Consider the following 18,674-nt stretch of genomic DNA (forward strand, 5'->3'; position numbering starts at 1 on the left):
AAATAAATAGGAGTCCAAGTGTTTAAGATAAGTTTAGTTATATATCGACCTTATATTTTCTTAAAAATAAGGTCAATATTAAATAACTTGCTGGTAATTGTTGCTATGAAGATTTAAAAATTAGTCAAAACTTGAAAAAATGGAAAATAGCTAAATATGGAAAAAGGGCTTATTTTAGACCTCTTATAGCTTGGTGATAAAAAAAATGGAAATTGATGTAAACAATTTTTTTTATTCATCTTGTATTATTGTTTTAGTATATAAATACAATCTGAGTACTAATAATTACATATATATATACTAAATTGATTAATAAAATATGTCAATTTTAGCCTTGGTTTGTTGATTTTTAGACTCATTTGGTAGGAAATGTTAGATTTCAGTTTCCATAGCAACCATTTATTTATGTCCAAATTTTTTTTCTTCTGATGACTTTTCACTAAGTAAGTTTTCAACAGATTCTGAAAACCTCAGTATATCACCCTTTGCATGATTCTTAGGTGGACTGGTACTTAATTATTTAAATTTTGGATGTAATTAATGTTGGTGATGTTGTTCTTTGAATTTCGTATCAAAAGATACTGAAATTAAAAGAAAAAGAGAAAATTTTGAGGAATGAATAAACTTTCTGAAACTAACAATAACAAGGTTTGTTCTCAAGAACTGCATATATTAACCTTTTTTGTAAAGTGTCAATTCCTTTAATTTATTTCACACTTGTTACGGTAATGTTTAGGAGGTTCTCCAATCTTTAAGAACAGTTTCACAGCTTCATACTTTTTCTCATATCCATACCCTTGGTTCATTAGTGAAGTGTTTGATGCCACCCAGCTCCTGCACTTTAGAGTTCATATGATTGTGTAACTTTGTAATAGAAAGTTAAGTAAATTTGCCTTTGTATATACAAACTGAGTGCAGGGCCATTTAAATGAATATGTAGGAGTTGTGTAAATGAATATTAGACACAGACTACACTTATCTTTCACTTAAACTTTATTTCTAAAGTTAAAGAATTAAATGTAAGGACATGAAAGAATTTTTGTAAAGGTAATTTGATTTTAAAGGTACCAGTGGATGTTATTGATAAGTTCACTATGTTGATCCTTCATTGATAGGGAATGTAACGATTAATTAGTTGTAGTAGAAAGTTTTAAAACTTCAGTGTATAATTGTTGCCATTTCAAGCTATATTTCAACTATATGGTATTATAAAGATAACGTCCTGGTGATTTTTACCTAAAATAGTAGGCTAAATAAATATGACCACTGAGTTGGCATAAGCACCAAATGGAAAATTGGAAAAATCCAGTAAGGAAAAATGAATCGACTGATACAAGTTGTTGTCATAAAAATCTTTTCTTGACACAATATTATCTATCAATCTTTCTTAAAATATTTTAAAATGTTGTGGTCTATTGTTATTTGTAGTTTGTTTACCAGCTTTTAAATTTTTCTTGATTTTGTAATTGGTGTTAACTTTTGATTAAAACGTTCTAAAGTGTGTAGTATGGGAAACAACAATCATTCAACATATTTACAGGATTGTTTAAGAATTAAATTTCTGAGTAATCTCCCCTTTGTAATAGGATTACAGAATATTCTATACAAGTTAAATATTAAACATTCTTTTCTGAGTAAGCTATTTAGAGAATTACAAAATGAACAATACAATGACTTTTGTAATATATTTATTAAAATTTTGTTAGTTGGTGGCCTTTTGTGACCAAGTAAAGAAAATGAAATATTTGATTTATAGAAGTAAATTAATACTGTTCCTCTCTTTGAGGATTAGGACATAGTCTCTTGTGGGAATTACTAACACATAGTTCCTTACTGCTAACAAACATAATTTTGGACGCAAGAGTTATATGTAATATTTCTTAGGAATCAAACAGGATATAAAGTGTAATCAATTTTCAATAAGACGCAATAGATTTCTTAAGTGTTATTTTCATTTACAGTAAATTATTTTCAATATGGAAATTTTTATTTAATTAAGCTTTAAAATGCTTTTTTATGGTATGAAATTGAGATACCTAAATTTAAGTGTATTTATTTGAGGATATTTAATATTACAAAACCCATACAATATTAATTTATCTTTTAAAAATCAAATTAAATTGTTGGAATAGAACATATAACCATTTACATCATAATTTTGGTAAATGACAGATGAACGAAGAAAAATACTAATTTCTTTGACTATTGGACATTTAAATGTGGATTACTTCACCTGGATTTACCTGTGGACTCTCGTTAACTTTTTCTTGATGTTTGTAAATGGATTTATATTGGCTTTAAGCACTAGCAACCAAATAGGTGGTAAAATCCTACTTTTATGGTGTTAAATTTCTTATAATTTGAGTCAAAATGTGATTGCATGTTCAATTTGGAAATTTTTTATTAATACATGGAATATCATATGTAAAAATGAATATTCACAAAGATTCAGGAATTATAAAAAATTGGTGGAAAACTTTGGTAAGTTTTATTATTTACAAAAGTAATTAGAGTTGAACTTTCAACCATGTAAAAATATATATAGTACCATAAGTATATACTATGAAAATGAGAATACATTTACTCCAAATAATAATGAAATATTTAGTTTTTTGATAACATTAAAATTAGCAAATAATAAAAGATGCTAAGACAGATTTCTCAGATATAATTCTCGAGACCCCCCTTTCCTAGGCAAACTTTATGTATTATGTTTTCTTTTGCTGCATTCTCAGAAAAAAATTTCTGATTCAATTCAACTTTATCAAGATTTTATATACAATTTTTTTATATACTTGATTAAATATCGCACATACACATTATGGTTGATATTCATTGCTCACTGAATCGTTATTAAAGTTTATTTTTGGTAGGATGGCTACAAGATTTTATACTTATAATGCATACTGTACAAGCTGGGTGAATAAGCTTCCTCTATTGGGCTTAAAACTGAACAATAAAAGCTTTTAAAATTTTAACGATGGTGACTTTCTCCTAGCAATTTCTATTGAAGTTCCAAAAATGCACTTGACTCAAATATGCATCTACTTACTTTATCAATATAAGATAAAACTTTTGTTGTTTAAGTTATTTATGATTTGACAACTGTAATTCAATGTGGAATTAAAATGAAATTCAAGATTAAGATATCCTGATTTAGTTGTATTTAATCCTGAACTGTAGAAACTGAATGTATTATGGGGGAAAGGGAGGAATATACCAAAGCAAAGGGTAAACAAAAACTAACAAGTGGGGTGACCCAAAAGAGCATAAAAACAGACAAACAATACTCTAAGTCGACAAATACTGTATAAAAACTAAAGACTGATAAGACAAGTCTCTACATAGTTTTCTACACAGTTGTTACTTCCAGAAATTATTGACTTCTATGATGCACTGAATTATTAACATGCTGTTTTATGAGCAGAATATAGAGAGCAACAATAAAAGAAACCTGGGAATTCTACTGCCAAATTCACACCACCAAGTGGTCTATAAACACTACAACTACATAATAATAATAAAACTATAGGAGTAAGGTAAAATCAACGAGTCAGTAATCCAACAACATAATGAAACCAGAAAAATCCTTTAGAGGTCAACAGTCTTCAACAATATATAATGTCTTTATCATATGTCAGCTGGATTGCCATGTTCGGAAATACAGCAATAACTGCTAGCTTATCCAACCGATTAAGTTAAGGGAGGATAGGAGACTTATAAGTAAATAGCTACATTATGAAGTTTGAAAGTAGACCCCCAGCACACCTCCTATAAGACTGAAAAAATTCTGTAATAGTCAGATCTTCTCTTAAAGTAAAACACCTTTTAATCAATTACTAAACCCAGAACTGTCTGAACTTTAGAAAAACAGCTTATAGTACAATTTTCATCTTAAATAAGGTAATGAACTATTATGGTAATTTTGTTTTCAATGATATCAACAGTCAGGTTAATGATAAAGGAAGGGAAGCAACAGTAGACTAGACCACATTTGGTTGTGTTACACATTGTTAATTAAAGTTTAGGAGGAAGCAGATGTGAATAAAAAACAATTTGAAAAGTTCAAAACAAAAATAAGTAATTTTTCAAGCAACATTTATTCATGAATGAATTATACATGTATCACTTATTATGTTCAGCTGTGATATTTATGTCTGAATTTTAAAAGAGATTTACTGGATGTTCAGGTACAGATATTGGCTATTGCATTATTTCCAATACAAAGTCTGCCTTAAGCATTGTTTGTGGATACAATTCATGATTACTGATGGAAATAATTAATAAAATGAAGTTTTTATTGCTATATTGATGATATCAAATTAGTTATCATCTAAAAGATAACTAATCATTAAAAGTCTGCACTATATTAGACCTAATATATATATGCAAAAGTATTGAATAAAAGTAATTAGTGATTTCCTGAGAAGATTATTTTATTGGGAGTATTGCAATAAAATCGGTTGTATATTACAGTTTGTTATAATTGAGTTAAACCCTCTTCGGTATTTGTAGAGTATTACTTGTTTTTATTGCTTAGAAACTCAAGCAAGCTACCACCAAACAAATTGTGTTATAAGTAGAAAAGGCTCTCCTGATACCGTTTAGTGGGTTATTTTTGCTGGGTGTAAATTTTCGCTTATTTTCGCAGATAGAACAAAATCGCCAAAATTAATTCCCCAAATTAAAAGAGTACATACAAAGGTATTGATAACTATTGTAGCTACCTGAACATTTTGTGTTGGTTGGTATTGTAGCTACCTGAACATTTTGTGTTGGTTGGTATTGTTGTTACCTGAACATTTTGTGTTGGTTGGTATTGTTGTTACCTGAACATTTTGTGTTGGTTGGTATTGTTGTTACCTGAACATTTTCTGTTGGTTGGTATTGTTGGTACCTGAACATTTTCGTTAGTTGGTATTGTTGTTACCTGAACATTTTCTGTTTGTTCTATTGTTGTTACCTGGACATTTTCTGTTGGTTGGTATTGTTGTTACCTGAACATTTTCTGTTGGTTGGTATTGTTTCTACATGAACATTTTCTGTTTGTTGGTATTGTTTCTACATGAACATTTTCTGTTTGTTGGTATTGAAGTTTTCTAATTATTATGTGTTGTTGTGTGTTGTTGGTACCTACACATTATGTGTTGTTGTGTGTTGTTGGTACCTACACATTATGTGTTGTGTGTTGTTTGTGTTTTTTGATATTTTTGTTACCTGAGCATTTATATTTCCTTTGAATTATTGTTTTTGAACAAATTATGGGTTTTCGTTTTGTTTTTTCCTGTCCATTTTGCTGTGGTTTGAATTATTCTTGAATATACATGTTATGTTGTGCAAAAGTAATGCAATCTCCAAAAAATTAGGTTTAAGTGTGGTTTTTTTCAGGGCAGTTGATGTTGATAATTCCAATTTATTAATCATTGCTCAGTATTGTTGTTCATTTGTCTATCTTTGCTCTTAATGTTACTACCAAGATAACCTCTTTGTGTTATTTAGTATTCCTCAAACCAGTTTATGTTTTATCTTTCACTTTTCTAAAATACAGTAAGAATTTCTTATCACATATGACTTATTTGTGAAATAATTCTATGTATGTATGTCTGTAGGTGTAATATGTTTTATGTTTTTGATTCTTTATCACAGATGACTTATTTGTGGAATACTTCTGTGTTTGTATGTTTATGTTAATGTTTATATTTAATGTTTTTTCTTTTTTTTTACAGGAAGAATTCCTTATCACAGATGACTTATTTGTGGAGTACTTCAATGCCTTCTTGGCTTTACCTGTAAGTAAATCAACTATAAAAATATGAAAATAAAATCATTACTGGAAGTTACTTATCTACCAATGATTTCGAAAAACATGACGTATAAGAGATATGATTTCTGTGTGAAGTCAGTGCAGTCAATTGATATAAGAAGATGTGGTATGAATGCCAATGAGACCGCTCTCCATTCATGTCACAATTTGTAAAAAGCAAACCATTAACAGCCAAAGTACGACTACGGCCTTCCATACATAGCCTTTTCTCACACCGAACAGCAAGCTATAAATGGCCCCAAAAATGACTAGTGTAAAACCATTCAAACAGGAAAACAAATGGTCTAATCTATATAAAAAATAAACAACCACTGAACAACAGGTTCCATACTTCACTTTATATATGAACCTATATACCTCTCACATTGTCATACTTTCCCAGCTTACTAAAGGAACAATATATTTGTCCATTCTATGTACATAATACAAACATTAGAAAATATACAGAGAAACCAATACATAGTCACAATATATCGATTCAAAGTATTATATCTTAATTTGAGGTATTGTTCGTTGTCGGATATTTAAAAACTAGAGCATTGGATTCTATAGTGACATATTTAGTTACAGGAAATACATTTGAAATAGAGAAAAAATTGATAAGACTAAAAGAAATTATTGTTATTCTTAACATATAGAGTATTAAGTTTTTTATAAATTGAAATCAATAGTTCAATTTAAGTGACATATTTGTCTGAATTGAACACATATCAGATTTCAAAAAAGGAGCAGTTATTAGATAACTGCACATTATACCTTTAGTCCATAGCTATATCTCCATTTAATACAGATCATAAAATAACAAGGTGTTGGGAAGTTGTCATAAGTAAATTGAAACATGTACATATATATATATATACATGTATGTTGTCAACTCTATCATTTATTTTTTTTAGACTGCATTTTTGATAAATCTCAACAACATTGCTTCATGAACAATAAAACATGTTAATAAAATAATAAAGTTTGAATAAACAGGGTAATTAGCCACCTAAAATAATTATGCAATTTTTCAAAAATAAAAATATATAATGAAGTATACTGTTTGCAATGATGCATGTCAAATTATTTCTAAACACTTTTTTAAACTTGTAAAATGCAAAAACAAAATAAGATTGCAGGTTTTCTATTCAGATTAAAATCTTCTGTAATAGAAAAGTGTTTGTTTTATTTGGATTTGAATCTTTATAATTGCTAATTTAAGATCATTGAATTTGAACTGGTTGAATTATGACAACTTTTATCTAGAAGAGTGTAAAGAATTTGTAAACAATTTGATGTTTGTCTTTGGTTGTTGACTTTGTTTTCTTTCCCTGGTTGCCATTGACACTTACGTTAAATTAAATGTCTTACATTTCAAACCAATTTAAATCAGTGTAGCACTTTCAGCAGGACAATTGATCCTTTGAATGATCAGGGTATTGTTGCAGTCAACGTGTCATAACAATAGTTAAATTATCAGAGTATTGTTGCAGTCATGTGGTCATTAATAGTTTAATGATGACCAGTATTGATAATCATTTTATGGCGAGGTAGATACTATCATTTAAAATTTAATGGTTCGTCAGCCAGATTTTTATTAAATCTTACAAAAAGAAATGTCAAGCAGTTACTTGAACTGTTTTTATAGTATATAGTTTTATTACCCAGCAAAATACAAATAAAGTCAAAATTTATGTGATAGATGTGTTTACAATTCAAATATATCCTGATGTTAAGAAAATTCCCAAATATTTTATTAGCACTTTAAAACGTGAGTCAGTAGAAAATTAATGATTTATTTGTACTTATATTAGTTTGTATAGATATTTATAGTTCATGGGTTAAAATTTGGTAATCCAAAATGCCACTGACACTAGACATAGTCCAAATATTTCTACAAGACTCAAAGATACCAATCTTTTGATAATAAACATTTAATTTTTCTCACTGTGTTTTTTTTTTACATAATGGTCATGAAACACAAATTAGTAACAAAAACATCTCAACCAAATCTATCAGGTGGTTTCTAAAAAAAAAGGTGTGTTAATTTCTCCCTCTCCACTTAAAAACACAAGGGAAAGTTTGAAATTTTGCAGCATTATTCTGAAAAACTTGATAAATCATTTCAAACTGGATAAATTCATGTCTTTTCTTCAGGGGTCAGCAAAGTACAAATTACCAATGGCATCAAATATTTGTTATACTATAATTGATATTCTCTATGAAATATTTGTTACTTTTTCAGTCTTTTCCAACACCTCTCTGTTTCAACAAGGAAAAGACAGGTTTTGAGGTGGTCACAGAAGCCAGAAAAGAAATTGGAAAACAGATTAAAGCCGCCATAAGATCACAGAAAAAGCAATCAAAGATCTACAAAGTGGTGAAAAACCACAGTTTCATAGATATACCACTTATCCCAATAGTAGAACCTGAAGGTCCTGATCATATTGAAATCAACACTAATTACACAGTCACTGTAAGTACATATCACCTTCTTTTCCTTCATACAGTGTGTAAACTATCGTTAAGACAGGATATCAATATTACAGTCCATTGGTGACCTAATATGGTTTAAACATGGTCAGTAAATTTCATATGGGGACTGAAGCTACCATATAACCATATAAAATTTACTGACTGTGTATATACCATAGTAAATCACTGATGGCCTGTGTAACATATTTATACTTTCTATATAACCCATGAATGACATACCAAGCTATAATAGTTTTGGCACCATATAGTATTATAAAAAAAATATGGCATATTGAGACTCTTTTTGTGTCAAATTTGATCAACTTCGGTTCAATATGGTTTGACTGAAATAAGGCAAAACTTGAATGATATCAAAGTCATAGGTCAAGGAACAAGGTCACTTGATAACCTAATGAATAAATCTTGTAGATACTCAAGCCAGCTACATGCATTCAATCTATCAAGCTTGATACAATGGTTTTCTGTAGACTAATTTTACACTTTCTAATATACAATAGATTTCTAAAGGTCAAAGGCCATGGTCATATGAAAGCTGCACAGAAAATTAGCCTAAAGTTCAGAGTATGTTGAATGATTAAAAATGTAAAAACTACTTGTTTGAAACTGTTTTGTGATTTTATAATTCTTCTCTCGATATACATTCGATTTAACGGTACTACAAAAATCGTAATAAAGTATTCTTAATACTTGATGGATTTGTATGAAATTGATGTAAAACCTTGCTGAAATTCAGTAATATATATTCCATTGAATGCTATTATGATCTAAGTTGCTTCAATCATAATAAAGCTAAAATGTAATCTTCTTTGTATTATAGACTTTAAACAAAGAACAAGGTATACACTGGGTAAAAGAACGTAGAATGCCAGCGTTTTTAGAAAGTGACCTATACATGGAATATCGTCTTGCTAATTTAGTATCACAGGCCAAAATTACTGGAGAACAAGGAGAATATATATTAATGAGAATAGATTTCAAACCAAAAGTTAAACATAAAAAGAAAGTCGTAGAGGAGGAAGTAGAGGTAGATCCTAAAGAACAAATGATGAAAGATATGTACGTCTGTATGGGTACAGCATCCACCACTGATACTGAGGCTTGGTTTACTGCTGCGTCCATGGCAACAGTAACCAATGTTTCATCCTCAACACAGTTAAGACCAAGGAGTGCTGAAATGACAAAACGTCCAGTCAGTGCACGACCAGTAAGTGCATATAGTTCAGTGGATAATTATAAACGGTCTGAAAGTGGATTAGCCTCATCTGTTAAAAGTTCCTTGTATAGTAATTATAGAAATACACAAAATTCTGATGATTATGATGATGTGTATTCTAGTAAACTGTTCGCTGTCGATGGTAAACCTATGACCCCTAGACCCACTGATTCTGTGTGTGCTGTTACTGAAGATTATAGGGATAAACATAACCGACCTTTCAGTTCTACTGTATACAGTATACCTAAAGTTGACAATAGTGATGCTGAATCAGGATTAGACATAAGTGACGACACAGACTCTGTTGATTCTAAAGACAACAATGATCAATTAGAAATGCTACAAAATGAAGGACAACTCTCGTCAAGGAAAGGAAGTTCAGATAGTATAGTGTTTAAAAATATTGACGATATAGGAACTGCAATAGTAGGTGCTGTTTTGAAGAGAACTGTGTCGTCAATATTAAATGTACATGATGATGATTTACCTTTGGAAATTTTAGATCAAATCCCGGGTTGTGAACTGTCACGACATATCTCATTGGAGCATTTAGACAGAATATCATTACAAGAAGTGCAATTACCAGAGGAGGACTCAGAGGTTGATAAGGTAACAGAGGAACAAGTATCAGAAAAAGACAAGAAGAAAGAAGAAGAAAGTGATGCAGACTCGCTACTTGATAGTGAGGATGATTACGAAGAAGAAGATACTTTCTTCAGGAAACATAAAGCAAAGACATTTAAACTGACAAACAGAAAAGGAACAGAAAAGTTTAAATCCTTCTTAAGTGGTACAATGGGAGAAAGAAATTGGAACTTGTGGCTTGATATTGATAAAACCAGGTTTATGACAGATGATGAAGCTATTCACAGGTGAGTTTGTAAATCAGGTTTGTGACAGATGATGAAGCTATTCACAGGTGAGTTTGTAAACCAGGTTTATGACAGATGATGAAGCTATTCACAGGTGAGTTTGTAAATCGGGTTTGTGACAGATGATGAAGCTATTCACAGGTGAGTTTGTAAATCAGGTTTATGACAGATGATGAAGCTATTCACAGGTGAGTTTGTAAATCAGGTTTGTGACAGATGATGAAGCTATTCACAGGTGAGTTTGTAAATCAGGTTTGTGACAGATGATGAAGCTATTCACAGGTGAGTTTGTAAACCAGGTTTATGACAGATGATGAAGCTATTCACAGGTGAGTTTGTAAATCAGGTTTGTGACAGATGATGAAGCTATTCACAGGTGAGTTTGTAAATCAGGTTTGTGACATTCCATGAAGCTATTCACAGGTGAGTTTGTAAATCAGGTTTGTGACAGATGATGAAGCTATTCACAGGTGAGTTTGTAAATCAGGTTTATGACAGATGATGAAGCTATTCACAGGTGAGTTTGTAAACCAGGTTTATGACAGATGATGAAGCTATTCACAGGTGAGTTTGTAAATCAGGTTTATGACAGATGATGAAGATAGTCATCAGTGAGGTTGTCAAACTTTCAATTGGAATCATTTATATGTTTTAGAGTTTATTGTGATGTCCATTTTCAATGAACTATAACAAATTTTTATTTAGGAGCCAGTTGAAGCCTGCCTCTAGATGCAGGATTTTTTCATTGAGTTGAAGGCCCGTTGGTGGCCTTTCTTTTCTACTCTTTGGTCAGGTTGTTGTCTCTTTGACACATTTCCCTGTTTCCATTCTTAGTTATAAGTTTATGACAAATGAAGCTATGTATACAAATGAACATGTGATTTTAATAAAAAAAATAAAAATTGTGAAACTTTTACTTTTTCCTTAAACGAAGTTGAAAGTATTATCCCCTATTTCCAATAACATTATTTCTTGCATATTTTTAAACTAGGGATAACTTTTAAATTGTGTTAGATCATAAGAATAAGAATAACTATAACCTGGTATAGAAAGGTTCAAATTAATAAACAATCTGGAAAATTAGACTAGCACCAATTTTGATTTCAATTATCATGTCTTTACAGTGTCTGTCATCCCTTACCAAAAAGTGCTAACATGTTGCACATAAGTTGCACATAAGATGCCCACGTTAGAAACTAACATGATTGCACACGAGTTTTTTAACATGCAAATTAGGTGAGCATTTTGTGAGCAAAAAAATTGCACATATGAAACTAACCTAATTTGCATGTTAAAAACCTCACGTGCAACTGCTCATATGAGCTTTTGTTTCACATGTGCATTTTATTAGATTGCTCATATGAGCAGTTGTTCACATGTTGCACACGTGAATATTATAGTTGACCAAAACAAAATGGCTGCTTTAAAAAAGGAATATTTTTCAAATTTAAATGAAAATCTTAAATAATTCAGTTGAAAATAAAATAACTGATACATCATGTTAAAAGAGTTATTCTTAAATTATTGTCAGTTAATTATGATTTTCATATCATTTTTTTTTTTATTTATTTAAACAATAATCATGATCATGACTAAAAACATAACATTACATTATAAAACTAATAGCGGGACTTGCAAGTTTAGTTCACAATGAATGTGTTTGATTAATAAGTACTGTATTTCAAAAAGTTTAAAAAGGAAAAATCTTTATACATGTAGTACTTGTTTTGAAGCAACCTGTATATATATTCCCATAAAGGACTTAAAATTGTTATTTCAAAATCTGACACAAAAATGAAAATAATGAAATAGAAATGATAACTTACAAATAATTAACCACAGCCACACTGGTTTTATCAGATTTCAACAATGTCTTTCTTCAAATAGCACAATATAGGACTTAACATTTTCCATATCCATCTACCTCCATTTATTGCATGCTTTTCATGAATTTGAATTTACAGGAAGTACATGACTGGGCATGTCATTTTGAAAAAGCTCATATGAGCAATGATGTAGGTTAGTTTTGAATGGTTAGAAGAATGGAAAAACTTTTCAAAGTACAAAACTAACATAAAACTAACATGGATGATAAAAGCTCACCTGAGGTTTGAATTGCACATGTGAGCATTATGTTAGATTTTTGTGGGCACATATGAACTACCAAACTGCACATATGAGCAACCTGATTTGCATATAATTCTTACTTGCATCTCATGTGCTTCACATGTGAAACTTATGTGCTTTTGTTAGCAATTTCTGTACGGGAATTGCTTTAAAAACTGATTTTTATATCAATCATTTCAATATACTTTACAGTAATAGTAGTCTGACTGTTGCATTTGTTAATATTATCTTGTGACAGTGCCTATATATAAAACAATCTGCCTGACAATGTACTATACATGTAACAAGGGAGCCAAAAAATATATTAACTCTTTATACAATTTCTCACCAGATAAAAAATATTTAATGAGTCAATATTCCAATCTGACAGTTCAAACCAAGCAAATAAAAATTCATTACGAAAGTTACTTTTTGTTCTGTAATCACGCATCCTAATATTGAATCATGCAGAGAAAAATTAAAATCAACTGTTCAATGCTCTTTTCTTTAGTAACAATCTGCTGGTGAGAAGATACACATTTGAATATCATTCTTGGTTTAAAATCAATGACATTATATATAATATCTAAGTCACTTTATCATGTATTATACAGGTATTATTTGTGTATGAAATATTTGTAAAAGGTATTATACTAAAAGTCTAAATCTTTAATCCATATTATGGTAATTAGACAGCTACTGACCGCTTTCGATTTAAATATTTGACATATAAGTATTGATATAATAACCATTAAAATTAAATGTGAAGAAAAAAATATTTATGATATATTTGAGACCAGATATTTCTAGTAATATGTATTTCAATGAGACACATGTAGTTTTATGTGTAAATATTTTTCTATTTGGTCTTAAAGACATTGTTCTAGTGGAATGAATTAGTTGAGAAGGAAACCATTGACTGACTACATCCCTGACTCTAGGTTCAAACATCCTTCCCTCTCTCTTCAATAATTGAAATGTCCATGACACTGTCTTGCTTATATTTTACAGGCATTTACTAGAAATGAGGGAGAAATATTTCATCCCTGGCTCCTTGTTTGAATTGACTACTGAACAGAAGACAGATTTAAAGCTGACCAAACCTTCATCATGGACTAAAGAACATCTCATAAACATACAGAATAAAATAGCTGAGCCCTTAGTACTTTACTGGTAGGTTTATATAAGGAATACATAGCTTACATTAGAATGAAATGGCCATTGAAGATTTGAGTTCTGTGATGGTAAATTTTTATTAGGTTCCTTCAGATTTCCAATAGATATCTGTTTAAGGGATGGAACCAACTTTCTCTCCTAGTAACCAAAATTAATAACTGTTTATACTACAGCTTTGCATGTGTGCATGGAAGAATTGCAATGCTGTATGCAGTGCCAAGATCAATAATGTCTTTGGTTGGTTTTTATGCTGAGAAAAAATCAAAGTCAGCTTTCAATATGACAGATGCCGTCTTCAACATTTCCATTACCTGTTCAAAATCTGTTGAGCCATTATACATATCCACACTTAACTTGGCATAATGAAGGCCATTGTAAAGAGCAGTCAATGGTCAAGGTACCAATAGCTGTCAAAAGACTAAACTTTAAGAAAAAACATTTTGATTCCTGTATGTATCTATTGAAACATTTGTCAAACTCAAACTTTATCCGATAATACCTCTTGAGGGTGAGTTAGTCGCTGATTGATTCTTGGGTCAATAGGTCAAAGCAGCTATTAGTATTTACTAACTATTTAAAATATTTGCAAAAGTAATGTTCCCAGATATAAATTTTTGAACCATGACACACCCAACACTACCAAATCTAGTTTGATAAAGCCCCATGGGATAAAAGCTGCCAATGATTTTGGGGTACATAGGTTCAAGGTCACAGCAGCTATTCATACTGAAATTTTTGCTGAAGTTTGGTTTCTGGATGTTTTCTTTTGAACTGTAAGTTCAACTGCAGCGTACTTCCAAACTCAGTTCATTGTAAAATACACCATGGGGTGAAGCAAGTTCAAGTTCAAGTTCAAGTTTTTTTTTCCTCAAAAACCCCAACAGGGGTATGTGAACAATAACACAAATACTATATAAGTATTCATAATATAACAAAATAACAAACTATCAAAGTAATGCAGTGAACATTATAAACATTCATTAACATATATACATTTGAATAAGTAATGTGTTTTAAGGAAGACAGTAAACTTCAAATGGACATATTGTTAACAACAGCTAGTATAATTTTACAAAATTTTGCAATTTTGAGAACAACATTGTAAGAGTCGGAATTAAATAACTCATAAGATTTGTCAGTATTATGGTTGGTAATAAGATTACAAGGTAATAATGATTTCCTTTCATCACTGAAAAATGTACAATTAAACAAGTAATGATATTCATCCCCTAGTTGGTTTTTATTACATATATCACAAATTCTGTTGTCACATTCTATACCCCAAAAGCGACCCCTTTTAATAGGGAGTCGATGATTAAGACATCTAAAATTGCATACAGCTTTTTTCAAATCATCTGGTAAATTAGGTAAATAATATTCTAAACCATGATTATATTTAAAAATTCTAAGCAGAGCCCTTTGATTTAAAGAATCTCATCCTCTTTGATAAAGCTTCTGGTACAGAAAACAACTTCTTCACAAAAAAGAAAATGCTAAGATTTGTAGGGTAAGACATTCTGAACCTTGATATTAACGACCTAACAAAAAACAGAGGATTTTAACCTAAAATATATAACTAAAGCCCTAAAAATCTGTATCATTCAATAATACATGGGAATGAGTGGGATGGCATTCATAGACATGGAACACATGTGAATGTTTTTTGAGGAAGTGAAACAATTGAAAAAGCATATCCTTGTACAGGCAAAAAGTATGTGTGTTGTCAACTATTGAAACCAACATCACTTAAACTCTAAGTCATTTGGAAGCATGTACATGTATTTTTTTGTATTTTTTTCCTATGAAAACAGAAGTGTAAATGTTTCTTGAAGATGTCATATAAGTAATTAATTACCTTTTAAATTTTATGTTTTTAGGGCACCTAGATTTTTACTGACACAATTAAGAACAACAGACCCTGCCAAGCATGCTGAATACCTCAATCTAAAGTACCTTAAAACCAAGCCAGATGTATTCCCTACTCGTCCAGCAGCTAAACTACTGCCACTACGTCCTAAGTCATGTTTTCCAAGGTTTGGACAACAAGCTTTTGAGGTAAGTAAACAATGTCTTTCTAAAAAAGTGACTTTAAAATTCTGACCAATCAATATATGTTAGACATAGGAAAGAGTATCATATGCTTCATTTGAAATTGTTGGATGTTCTAGCTTTCTTCAGCAATTATTTTGCATGCCACATTGAATTCTAAATAATGTAATTTTGAAACTGAAAATTATTCATTGGTTTTAAGAGGTATACATTTTAATGAAATTACTATTTGTTCACAGGATTTACCATCTACTACTCTAGATACACAATTTGTGACCTCACCTCCTGTTGGTTTCCGTAGAAACTACTCATCGTCTGCTTTCACCTATGACAAGTTGCATGGTACCAAGCAGACTATTATCACACCCAAATTACCTGCACAGAAAGCAACAAAACCTCTAATTAGTGGTCAAAAGTCCAGGTAAAAGTACAACTTTAGCTATTGAATAAGAATCCTAAGGAAACTTAAAGATTCTGTAAATTTATGCTTTACTGTATTGATATGTTTTTGTATCACTCTTTTCCAAAACTCTTACCAAACTTTACAATAGTCTAATGTTGGAAGTGCAGTATTAAGTTTTTTTCCCTGCTAAATAAGAGCAACTGTATGCCAATGAACACATTGAAATACAAAAAGTCTATGTAATTTATGAACCTTATTGAAAGAAATAATTATTGCTTTTTAGGCCATCCACTGCAGGATCATCACGCCCTGTATCAGTTAACAGACAAACATCACGTCCAGTGTCTGGGATTAGACAAACATCCCGTCCTGTATCTGGTGTACTGCCAGCTTCACGTCCAATATCTGCACTTCCTTTGTCCCGTCCAGAGTCGAGAGATGCAAATCGTCCAGTTTCTGCAAATCGTCCAGTTTCTGTAAATCGACCAGTTTCTGCACATCGACCAGTATCTGCACATCCTTCTGCAAGTAGGTCAGAGACATCCACCAGCACACCGCAAACACAACTACGACAGCGACCTCAGACAGCAGGGGTTGGGAGAGAAAGAAATGGTTCTCAAAGTTCAGATGCCTCAGACTTTATTGGAGGACATCGGATGGAGGCTTTGTTACAAGCTCTTCACCATGAAAGAGAAGCTGGTGGATTTTTTAAGAAGTTTATCAACAGAAGTGGCAACAAGGTTGGGAATTAACCACTTTCATTATTACATGTATTTTAATATACTTTTACATAAGTTGATCATCATTTACAATACAGAAAAAGTGAAAATGTTGGCAGATTTTGTTATTGAGAAAAAAATTAAACTTCATATAAATGAAAAATTAAACTGTCACTTAGCGATCATGAAAACAGCAAACAAACTGCAAAATAAAAGAAAATCTACAAATTGTATGGAAATGACTGTACTTAGTATCTAGCTGCTGATTCCTTCGGGTATATCCACACTTGATGTGGGATGTATATATATGTCAAACCACATCAAGTGTTAGTAGGGAGGCTGAAAAGAGGCATTGTCAAAACACCATTGGCAAAAGGGGGAAGGGTGGGTCCTTATTTTCATAACACAAGATTTATAGTTTTGATATCAAATTTACATATTTAAATGTTTTTAAAAGTTTATATTTACATGACATATATCTTGTATTTTAAAGTTGTGGATTAACTGTTTGAACTTCTGGAGTGAAGTGCAGGACTACCATTGGTTATTTTATACAGAATTCATTGACCCGTATATACTACAGAAAAAAGCAAAGGTATCAAATAAATTTTAGAATAACGATAACAATATAATATATAAGATTGATTCTGCTCAAAATGGTTGCCTTGAACTTGTTGTGATGTATGAGGTTTTGCTCTGTGTGGAATGTTTCGTTGAGATGAAGAACAGCAATAACACCATTCTTCTATTCTAATGGTTATATCTAGGGGCATACTCTTTGTAATTATAATTCAATAAAATGTAGTGATAAGACATTAGCTATTCTAAATTGATGTTTAGATAACTGTATATTTGTTTGATAGTTTCTGGTATTGTTTGATATGATTGTCCTTTTAAAACATGCAACTGATAGTCTTTTAAGAATGTTTATGCAAAAATTTGGTAACGAGGAATTTTAAGAAATATGTGTAAATATGCTGCTTATTTAACAGTGTTCTCCCCAGGGCCTTTTAGCATCAGGGTAATGTGATGCTATCTATAATACTAAAATAACGAGGTCCAATTTGTCAGCCATCATCAGGTAAAAACAACAAATCAAAGAATTCAACTCTATATATAGCTAATATAGGACAATGGTGTAGATTAAAAATTACACCACTCCGGACCCTTTTGTTTTCCACATAATTAATATTGCCAATAATTAACAAGTTCCGGGTCGAATCCGATACCGATACCAAAGTATATTCACCTGTTACCTATTACCTTATCTGTACGTTCCGCATTTGACAGTCGCACCACCAAACGGTGTATTTAGGATTTAGCTATATACACGGGTCATAATCAAAGGGCTGACACTACTAAATTCAATCATTGTCAAATTGTTCCCTATTGTAGTTTAATTCAGCAATCAGCAAGACTTTCTAAGACAACTAATATAGGACAATGCTGTTGATTAAAAAATACTCCATTCCTGGATAGCCAGGACCTTTTGTTTTCCAAATAATTAATATTACCAATAATTGATAAGTTCCAGGTCGACGGGTTCAAACAGAAAGATTTGAAAGCAGAGAAAACTGTGTATCTTATAATCGACATGACTTTATCAGATGACAATACCAATTACTAAAATAAGGCTTAGGCATAGTTATATACTTTAATTCATTCATGGATTCATGATATCACGGGTGTGTACTTGTATTTTTGAATGTGATGGGATCTGAATTGGTTTTCTTATAGATTGTGTTATGGATGTGATGCTATTATTTTTAGAAGCAGGATGGTATTTCAAATTTCCCTGTTTACCATGACGCTAAATGCAATTTCTGGGGAGAAC

General features: G+C 31.0%; 1 protein-coding gene across 12 annotated transcripts in view; it reads left to right on the plus strand.

Moving 5' to 3' along the window:
• Positions 1–18,674, plus strand: part of LOC139501884 (regulator of G-protein signaling 22-like) — a 47,853-nt gene that overhangs the window by 16,613 nt on the left and 12,566 nt on the right. For 9 of the 12 annotated variants that reach the window (XM_071291115.1, XM_071291167.1, XM_071291146.1 and 6 more), the window contains 8 exons: positions 5,727–5,789; positions 8,052–8,282; positions 9,120–10,387; positions 13,505–13,666; positions 15,547–15,724; positions 15,958–16,139; positions 16,405–16,861; positions 17,334–17,435. In XM_071291115.1, coding sequence (XP_071147216.1) covers positions 5,727–5,789; positions 8,052–8,282; positions 9,120–10,387; positions 13,505–13,666; positions 15,547–15,724; positions 15,958–16,139; positions 16,405–16,861; positions 17,334–17,435 — 2,643 coding nt within the window. Of the gene's footprint in view, positions 1–2,143; positions 2,482–5,726; positions 5,790–8,051; positions 8,283–9,119; positions 10,388–13,504; positions 13,667–15,546; positions 15,725–15,957; positions 16,140–16,404; positions 16,862–17,333; positions 17,436–18,674 lie in introns of those variants that run through there. The other 3 variants (XM_071291135.1, XM_071291156.1, XM_071291199.1) reach the window with 1 other exon arrangement.

Source organism: Mytilus edulis, chromosome 1, assembly GCF_963676685.1.
Source record: "Mytilus edulis chromosome 1, xbMytEdul2.2, whole genome shotgun sequence".
Taxonomy (NCBI): Eukaryota; Metazoa; Mollusca; class Bivalvia; order Mytilida; family Mytilidae; genus Mytilus; species Mytilus edulis.